The sequence below is a fragment of the Apis dorsata genome, unplaced genomic scaffold, assembly GCF_000469605.1.
Source record: "Apis dorsata unplaced genomic scaffold, Apis dorsata 1.3 scaffold_285, whole genome shotgun sequence".
Classification (NCBI taxonomy): domain Eukaryota; kingdom Metazoa; phylum Arthropoda; class Insecta; order Hymenoptera; family Apidae; genus Apis; species Apis dorsata.
In genome coordinates this window covers 80,802-90,822 of record NW_006263560.1, presented here as the reverse complement: position 1 = coordinate 90,822, position 10,021 = coordinate 80,802, and the positions used below count along the sequence as shown (strand labels likewise).

At 36.3% G+C, this 10,021-nt stretch overlaps 1 protein-coding gene across 1 annotated transcript in view; it reads left to right on the top strand.

Annotated features, from left to right (window-relative positions):
* LOC102679376 (mediator of RNA polymerase II transcription subunit 15-like) overlaps nucleotides 1-10,021 on the top strand; it is a 94,022-nt gene that overhangs the window by 62,119 nt on the left and 21,882 nt on the right. The window contains 1 exon segment of the mRNA XM_006616878.2: nucleotides 8,046-10,021. Coding sequence (XP_006616941.2) covers nucleotides 9,352-10,021 — 670 coding nt within the window. The 5' untranslated portion in view covers nucleotides 8,046-9,351.

Genomic DNA, 10,021 nt, shown 5'->3' with positions numbered 1-10,021 from the left:
ACAAAGAATTTGGAAATTACATCCTTCATTTTTTTTTTTTTTTTTTCGGATGATCCATCCATGCGGGGCAATGAATTCCGTGAGAAAATAAATAAATACGGGAACGAAAGTCGATTCGGTGTTGACATTTCATTCGTTTCAGTTTGTCGCCCGATTCTCGTGGGTGGGAAAGAAGCAAGACGTACGTACGATCGGCAAAGTTTCATTTTCTCCTCCATGGAGGATAAAACGAAAATTTCCACATCGATACCTCTCGAGGGTGGCGAGAGTTTTCGAGTTAAAGGGGGAGGGAGGAAGAGGACTTTCGAACCGTACGATAAATATGGAAATCAAACGATCCTAACGTGGACTACGACTACTTGGAAAAGGTATAAAAATGCAAACTTTCGAGAAGAAGGAGAAAAAAAAAAAGAAAGAAAAGACGATGAAACCGATGGTTATTCTTAATTTATACGAGGAATTTAACGCGATTAAGAATCATTTTCCGTGTTTGGGAGAAATTTTGCCTCCCTGCACTATAATTGGATATCTTATTAAAACGTAGAGCTTTATATTCATAGGAAGGTCTATTATTTTAAATTCATTCTTACTTTTTCTTTGTGCGATGAGTCAAGTTAGTTAGAAAAAGTAAAAATATTAAAAAAATTCTCAACACTTTTTTAATTTTTTTAATCTAAATTTTCACGAAACAGCTTCGAATATATATTTTATACGATAATTTTATTTGCCGTGGAATATTTTTCACCAGCGAGAGAAATCTTGAAATTAGGTCATTACAAACGTGCTTACTATATCTATGTATCATTATGGTACGAGGAACGAAGAAGATATCTATTAATAATCATACGAGGAGAAGGGTTGTCCTTTTAGGAGAGACGAGTGAAAAGTATCGAGTGATAGATTCGGATTAAATATGAAATATTTAGGCATCGATATTCTTCTGTCCCCGTGTCCCTTTCATCTCTCGTTTCGAATGCGAACAAAACGGAGCACACCGATCTACATATTGAAATCATTCATCACCCCATTTTTTTTTTATTCGTCCCCAACAAATCCGTATCCCAGATTTTTCATCAACTCGTCGCGTCGAGTTTTAAAACGCTCGTCGAATAGATCGAAATTTCATCCTCCCGTTTCAAGCAGATTATACAGGCGTGCGATAAAAAATATCTCGGATCCTCCCGAATCAAAATAACGAAACAAATGCACTTTCTTTGCTTTAGATTCGTCTTTAATCGGCACAAAAGAAATTATTATGTAAATTTTTCATCGCTAAAAAAAATCCTTTCTCTTTATCTCTAACCTTTTTTGCAATGAATCCAAATCATTATTACGGACGTATCATCTTGTGATAATAGCAGTACACGTGTAGATATTATACGCATCGTGATATAAATTAACATTAATAGCGATATCGAAGGAATTTCCATGATCAATTCGAGCACGATCATTATCATGCGGATCGCAGTCCATAGAGAACCAAGTTCCTAAGGAACTTGAAATTTTCATTCCAAGCGTAGATTGCACACATCGATCCTCCCGCCTATTACAGTATCATGGTTCGCGCGAGATGATGCAGGGATATTATACCCTATCCTGGAAGAGGGTTGGCCTGCACAAGAGTGGATCGCAGGAGGGAGTGGCGAGTCGGCTGCGTTTTTTGGCTCTGAGATGGATTTTAAATCAGACCAAATCAGATACCTCTTCTATCGTTCTTCTTCTTTTCTCTCTCTTTCTCTCTTTCTCTCATTTCTTCTTCTTTCTTTTTCTTTCTTTCTTTTTTTTTCTTTTTTATCACCACGAGCCAATTTGGCCAATCGTAGTGGCTGATATATGAACTTGGCGAAAATGCAGCGAGCCATTGGCCGACTTTAATCGAGCCGGATCAACCGCGGATCAACTCGATACTCGTTAATTGGCAAAATTTGACTCGATGCCAGTCGAACGAGGATCATTCAATTACATCGAAATGAATCTTGGCCTGGGTTGGGCTTTGATTCGTGTGATTTGTTACTACTCGGAGGATGTGGAGATGTATCGTTTCGATGGAATTATCGTTGAATTTTTTTTAGATAACCAGGGTGTGGCTAGGGTGGATAGGGCGATAAATAAATTGATAGGGGTGTTCTTCTCTGTAAGAATAAGAAGAAAGGGCGATATCCGCCGTAGCGATAAAGATATCCGATATTGGAGAATTTTATTTTCTTCTCTTCTCTTTATTCTCTTTATTTTTCTTTCTGAGATCTTTGGAAGATGAAAGCGCGATACGAAAGGGGAGGGGGGGAGAGGGAAAGAAAGTTACCTTTAGTCTTGGTTACTTTCAATGGAAAATGAATATGCTCGCGGAGATTGGAGCGAGGAAACTTGTTTATTCCGTTTGCAGATGTTATCTTGTATTTGCCTTCCATTTATCTCAGTTATAGTTCAGTAAACATTAACGAAATTAAATTCACTCGCTACTTCTAAGAAATTAGGGCAAGACTTCAAAATAATTCTAGACTAACTTCTAAACTTGATATTTGTTAAATCAGATCAGAAGTTAAATATATATATATATACAAATTTATATTCCCATTGATATATATATATTATACAAAACTGACATAATAAACAGAGATTTGCTTCATCCATTAAATATTACGATTATTTTCCATAAATATCCATTAGTATATTCATTAATTCCATTACCCAAATGCATTACATTGTTTATTCGTATCACCATCTATAACGGAATTAAATAATAACGAAATACTGAGATATAAATAGAAAAATGAAAAAAAAAGCAGACAAATTTCATTATACTTTCCTCCATATTAAAAATTATTATATACATGTCCATCCATTCCTATCCTCCAGAAGAAAATCGAAGAAACTATTCGATCTCGTATTTCCCCCTCCCTCTCACCCTCTCTTCCTCAATATCACGTATAACCATCTTCCAGACGAAATCGTAAATACCCAAACCGCTTGCGGTGCACATTTCTGGCGGCCAAATGTGGAAATAGCGATATCTTATTGTTCCCCGATATAGCGGGGGGAAATTGGAAAGTCCTTGGAAATAAATGCCCAAGTGACCGGGTTATCGTGTTTTCCCGGTATTGGCGAGTAATGGGATTTCAAGCCGATTTCAATTGATCCCGATGCATCGCGACAGTCGATCGCACTCCCGATAACCAGGGCCACTACTTTGAGGGAGGGGGGCGAGGAAATTGGTGTAATTCGGTCGTGGTCCATTCGACGACCCGCCGTTATCGTCAGTTTCCGGGGAGAACTCCCCCCGCGACTGACAAGTCGATAATTCGATACGGATTTCTTCGTGCGTGTTACACAGAGAGAAAGAGAGAGAGAGAGAGAATATTGGAATAAAGAATGACTCGTCTCGATACGTCTCTGCCTTCCCTTCTAATATTTCGCGATTTATTTAATACGATATTGGATCTGTACAAACATGAATTCTCGCCAATTTTCACGTTTAATATTCCTCATCCGGTCGTTTGCGATTCGAACGCGATTCGAATTGGAATGTAAATGAGATGGGTGTGGAAAAAGAGAAGAAAGGAGAAGTTTCTCGAGGATTCTCGAGTTCTTTTCCTTTTTTTTCTATTGAAAATTTGAATCGAATCTTAGAAGATGTACAACGATGGGAAATTTGTTTGGACGAAGAAGGGAATTTCGATGAAAATCGATGGAGAAAAAAGATGGACGAAAATTAAGGAGACGATGACGTACAATTTATTTTTGTTTCTAAGATTTCTAAGAGTTGTTTATACTACGATCGATGCACTTTTCCAAGTCAATTTTCTTTGGGGAATTTAAGTATTACGTATTGAATACACACATATATATATGTATGTACGAACAGCGCGTTTACCTTTCTCTCAAAGGGGTACAAGCAAGAACACAACACAAGAAAACATTTCATGCGGGCTTTTTGAAACGCAAAGGAATTCAATCTTGACAGGAGGAGGGAAGCGCGTAAAACTAGTAGATGCGATTGAAGACTTCGCGCACGATGTTTGGAAAGCTGACTTGCGTGAAGGAAACAAGCCGGCTTTCACATCGAACCACCCTACTATTCCTCCCAAAAGAAATTTGCAATCGAGGAACAAATATACAAAGATAATATTATTTATCATCCAAAGATTAAAAAGATAGAACAATAGAAATGAAATTGTACGTCAGAACAGGGAAAGAATAAAATTCTAAACCGGGCACGATCGAGTGGAGAAATTAGATTATAAATTTCATTTTGATATCTGATTAACGCCCAGAGTTGACCCATTAACGGTCGATAAAGCAAATTAGTTGAACGAAATACGATCCACGCGGATGAATCCCCCTGAGATAGAAGATTTCCCTCCTGTTCACCACAATTTACTACACGACGAACAAGATCTTGGTTTTCGCATTATCGATAAATATATATTTTTTTAATTATTTAATTACGCGAATTATCATCAGTCAATTCGAAAAATATTTTCATGGAAACGTTAGTTTTTAACATTCTGTTGCTAATTAATTGGCAATTGATTCAACAATGCAATCTCTATATATAATATACATGCGTGGAAATTTGTACACGATCAGCTCATCAAAACACGCTTACTAAACAGGAATAGTACGATACAAATATACAAACTGGCGGATACAATTAAATGTAAAGTAAATATTCGAACAGCAACGATGTATATATAATATATAACCTCTAATACAATTTCCCTATTACGTGAAAATTATATTGGTGTGTATATTTAGCTTCGTTCAGGAATACCAAGGCACATTCACTCCGGATCAAATTATTTTGATCTTGATACTGAACATCGTGTAAATATACACGATCTTTGGTAGATCATGTTCTCTTGAATTACAAACGCAAGCGTAAAATGAATCTTTATTGGATTAACATCGAGTTACATGGTAGAACAAATTTCCAGTAATTCATTCAATCGCTAGAAAATTACTAAATATTCGAAGGTAAAAATTAATTTGGAATTCTGTTTATTCATTTTTGGAACAATAGTTGTGCAATAGAAATTGTATAAAAAAATAATATATTTATTTTTAATTTCGAATTTAAATTAAGATTTGATATAAATATATTGAAAAATTGAAATTTCGTATTATTTTTATAATACTGTATAAAATAATATTCGAAACTAAAGTATATTACTTCATAAATCTTCGCGAAATAATAATAAGAAAAAATAAATCAATGAACAAAGTACACGTATATTTGTAAACATGATTATATTCTTATATTTGTTGTAATTCATAAATGTGTATACCATATAAAGATGCACGTTCACATAAGACAAAAGCAATTTATTTGTCTCTCTACGAGTAACTGTTTTGTAAATTTTTCTTCAGATATTCAAGGAAGTATCTTCGAGTTGTTTCTTTCACTTCTACGCATCCTTTTACGTACTTTTTTTCAATCTTCAATGTGTACGATGTACAATACACGAGTACAATCAAAAAGGAAAAATAAGGAGAAATGATATACTATATCGTAATTAAATGATCATATAATGCACGAATTGATTATAACCGATGATTTTGTTTAACTACATTATAATATATTATAATATATTATAATATATTACAATTATATTAAACATTATGATAATTCACTATCTTTGTCCCTCTCTTAATTATTTTTGGAATTCTTAATCGCGAGTTACACTTGCTAATTTTAAAAATAATTTTCATTCTAATAAATTAGTTAAATTCTTATTCCATTCTATCTTTTGTAATAAAAATTATTAGAAATTGTCGAGACTATTTGTGAGGATAAAAAATTTCAAATTAAATCATTTAACAACAAATAACGTTTCAAATTTACAAACTATATGATAAAATTCATCGAGATAATTGATAATTAATATCAAAAAAAAAAAAAGAAAAAAAAGAAAAAATGATCGTACAGATTTCACGTCGAAAGCGTAATCGCAATATAATTTATGATCATATATCGCGCTATTTACAACGATAAAAACGATTTTTTTTTTTAAACAGATCGAAAATAAACGGGATCCGAAACCATTAGTTCAATTTACACTGTATTTTCACTTCGACCGGTTCATGTTTCATGATACATGACGTCCAGCCCACAAACTGGCATTCACGCGTCAACCTTTCAACCCCCGTGTATAAAGACCAGTCATTAGTCTCGATGTAAAGCGTGTTGGCAAGCCTGGGGATGATGAATTACGAGTCCCTTGTTTGCGAAACGAGATGGTCACTTTAAGCACATCCCTAGGTTTTGTGCAAACTGTGTTAGTTTGAAACCCTCGAATGGATCTAAAGGCGATGGTCGCTTGCAAAGTGGCGTGTCTGCTCTATGGACACTGGAGGTGTTATATATGATTCTGATTATCAAGATTAAGGAAGGAGTGTTCGTTGAGAAAATAATTCTACTGTGTATTTTCTGCTCAAATATCAGAAATGAATTAATATCGATCGGATAAAAGGATCGAATTATTGAGTTATATTCGTTTCAGATTGGCCGAAATATGAAAAAAGTATCAAGTTTTAAAGATGATTAAATATCATCGTATCGTAGTTTGATTTGTGCGAATATTTTTTTGAAAAATAAAAATTTCCCAGAATAGAATATTCAATGATAAAAGCAATGATGGATGATAGATATATTGGATTGTTAGTATTAGTTTGTTATTTCATATACGATTAAATTTCATCATTAATATTCAATCAGATGCGGAATAATTAGTACCAGTATCAGAAATTCTCGATATAAAGCACAATATAAACCCTAATACCACATAAATACCAACATTTAGCAGCGATAGTTGAAACGTTTCAATAAATATTCCAGTAAATTTGGTATTGCTCGTAAACGGATTTATAGACCACTTCTTATTACAGATAAATGCGCTACGCTTCGTCTTCCCTTCTATCCAAGTTTCTACCAGAGATTCTTCGCCATGAGCAACTTTCTTCGAGCGATATATCGCCAATAAAACACAGTGAATGGTGCAGATATCAAAAACGAGACGAAATTCTAGAAATTCCCTTTTAATTGCCCCATAATGTCCGACATCTGCTATTTTCTCTATTCGTCTCTTCATCGAAAAAATTATTAAAGTCTTGAGATGAGAAATTTTCCATGTTTATTCTAGATAATATCCCATTCTCTTCATTCGATTATTATATCGTCGAAAAAATGATTACAATTATTCCCAACCAAGAGGAAATTATTAATGCAAAAGGAAAAGAAAATATAATTCGTCAGTTCAAAGGTCTCTCGAAGAAATTTTCAATATTAAATTTTCCGCTTAGTAAATTTCAAGCAATGAAAGATCGAATGAAGAAGGGCGTCTATCTGAAACTAAAGTGATCACGAGGCGCTTGGGAAATCACGAAAACAATTCGCGTTCCACCGAGTGAAATAGATCGTCCCCGAAGCAGCGAACTCTTTGTTCGCCCTTGTCATTGTCGGCTAGATAAATTGAAACGCGGATTTCTGAAGGCATTTCTGAGGGCCGACGTCGAAGCCTTGGCTAAATAAACGTCTTGGCCGAGCCGCCTCTATTCGGAACTCGATCGTGAAATTTCTGAATTAACGGCCAACAGTTTATTCGAACTTCCTTTCCGATGTTTTTCGGTGTTCCGCCTCCGTTAGACACGGCTCGATGGTTCAGAAAGCCGTGGAGAAACTATTACCAGACCCTTAATTTATGCGAGGAATTAAGTTTCAGCCTCCCGAGAATTAATAGGGATTTCGATGTTTTCTTCCGTTTATTTCCAAAACTTATTAATGGACTTTTAATTTCATGCAAAAACAAAGTTCGAGCGGTGAGGATTATTTTCCGGATTAACAATTATTTTAATTAATTCATATAATATAGGTGTAGGTGGTTATTGTTGAACGTGTTAATTTGAATAATAGTGATTACTCTCTCCCCCCTCTCTCCAATTAATTTTAAATTTTGGTTTAATGTTAATTTTGCGCCGAATATTGCGAGGGAAATTTATATAAAATAGGAAAGTTGGAGAAGTACGTGTTTCGTGTCTTTCTTTTGCAGATCGATCCTACAGATATTTTGCGGATGAATCGTTGCTACGATTCCGCGAAAAAGAAAGAGTTAATTCTTTCGTTAGATATATAAAGGAAGAATGTTGATACGAAACTGGAACAATAAAATCAAATATCGTCTTTCAACTCGAAGAGTATTGAAAGTTACTTAAAGTAATAAAGGAAAAACTGCCTAATGGAAATCAAAATTACTCAAGGAACTGATAATAAACGTATAAGAGGATATTATTGATGGAATAATCAATTTTTCTAACGTTTCGAGAAATTTACACCAGCTGATCGATATTTGAATCTCAATTATCAGTAGAAGATACAATATTGTAAGAAAAATTTAAGCGTTTATAAACTTCGAATCGCGAATAAAGATTTTTGGAATAATATTCGCGAAAATAATTCAATAAATATAAATTACCAATAAGAGTTATTTATCGAACAAGGAGACGTGAAGAGGAAAACCATATTTCTTTCCCGATACAATTTCGTCGACGAGACGACAAGAAAACTATGAAGTGAAAGCCAACAGAATAGAATCGACGAAGATTTGCGAAACGAAAAACGGCGATCACGTCAAAGGGGCGCAATAAAAGAGATTATATTCGCAATTGCGCGTTCCCTTTTTCTTCCCCTCTTGGAAAAAAATGAGAAATGCGAGAGCGGTGTTCAAAGACCTTCTGCCTGGACAAACGTTTCAAATTTTCACGTAATATTATTCGACGAGTCCGCGATTTATTAACGAAGCCCCTAGGAGAGAAACGAGCGAGAACGATCCGAATAAAGAAAATGTAAAAAAAAGAAAAGAAAAAAGTAGATCGTGCGTAACAAGCTCGTTCGTTGATTTTTCGAGCCGTTCAAAGAAGGGAGAAAGAAAAAAAAAATCACTCAATCAGCACAGATAAATTTTTGGACTAAAAAATTTCGACGAAAATCTAATAATCGTATCAAAAAGAAAAGAAAAGAAAAGAAACAAATATTGGTACAAAATCGAAATAAAGAAACATTTATGATCTGATCTTCTCGCGAGATTCGTTTCCGCGAGATCGAGAAGAAACAAGGGGAGAGAGAAATTCGATAAGAATCACGGAAAAGGAGGTAGAACGACATTCAATATCGACGTTTACATGCCTCGAGTGGACCTGGAGGAATTTACGAGGCGTAAAAACGCGATCCGTGACGATTGCGTTGAAGCGAGAATCTAGATTTCCAACAGAGAGTTGAACGATAAAATCGTCACGGTGTGCGGATTGGGGCGAATTCTCGGCTACATCGGCGGAAGACCGTCGGTGGGGGCCGCCAGCATGTCGCAGTCTGGTTCAGGAGGGGTGAACGATAGCCACCAGGAGCAGAACCAGGTCGGACAAACGATGGAGAACCAGCAGACGTCGTGTCAGAACGGTCGGGCCGAGCCGCCTGCCGATAATGCCAAACAAGATTTGTCAAATGGCTTCGAAAATCGTACCATAGAGTATGACAGATTCTCTCAAGACAGGGCACAGCAGACCAAGTCGATCGGCCAGACTCAGAGCCAAGAGCAACAGCAGCAGCAGCAGCAACAACAACAGCAGCAGCAGCAACAGCAAACTCAACAGACCGGTCAATACCCGACTGGAAGGAAGCAAGCTGTGGTCGGTGTTCCCGAAGACAGACATCCACCGACTGGACAACTTCCTCCTCAACAGTACGGTCAAGAAAAGTCTACGGCACCGGAGAGAACGCAGAACGTGTCTCAAACTAGCACTCAAACCCTTCCTGTTCAAGCTCAACCCCAGTTCGTGCCCGATTACGATCAGACCCAGTACACACAGATACGAAGCCAGTTCGAGGTGAGACCGCAGATGTATCCTCAACAAGCGCAATACGCGGAGCGTGCCGGTTACGTGACCCGAGACGTGACGTACAGGGATCCCACGTTGTACCAAGGAGGCGCGGCGAATCCCATGTTCACCGGTCAAGGTCAGTACGTAACGG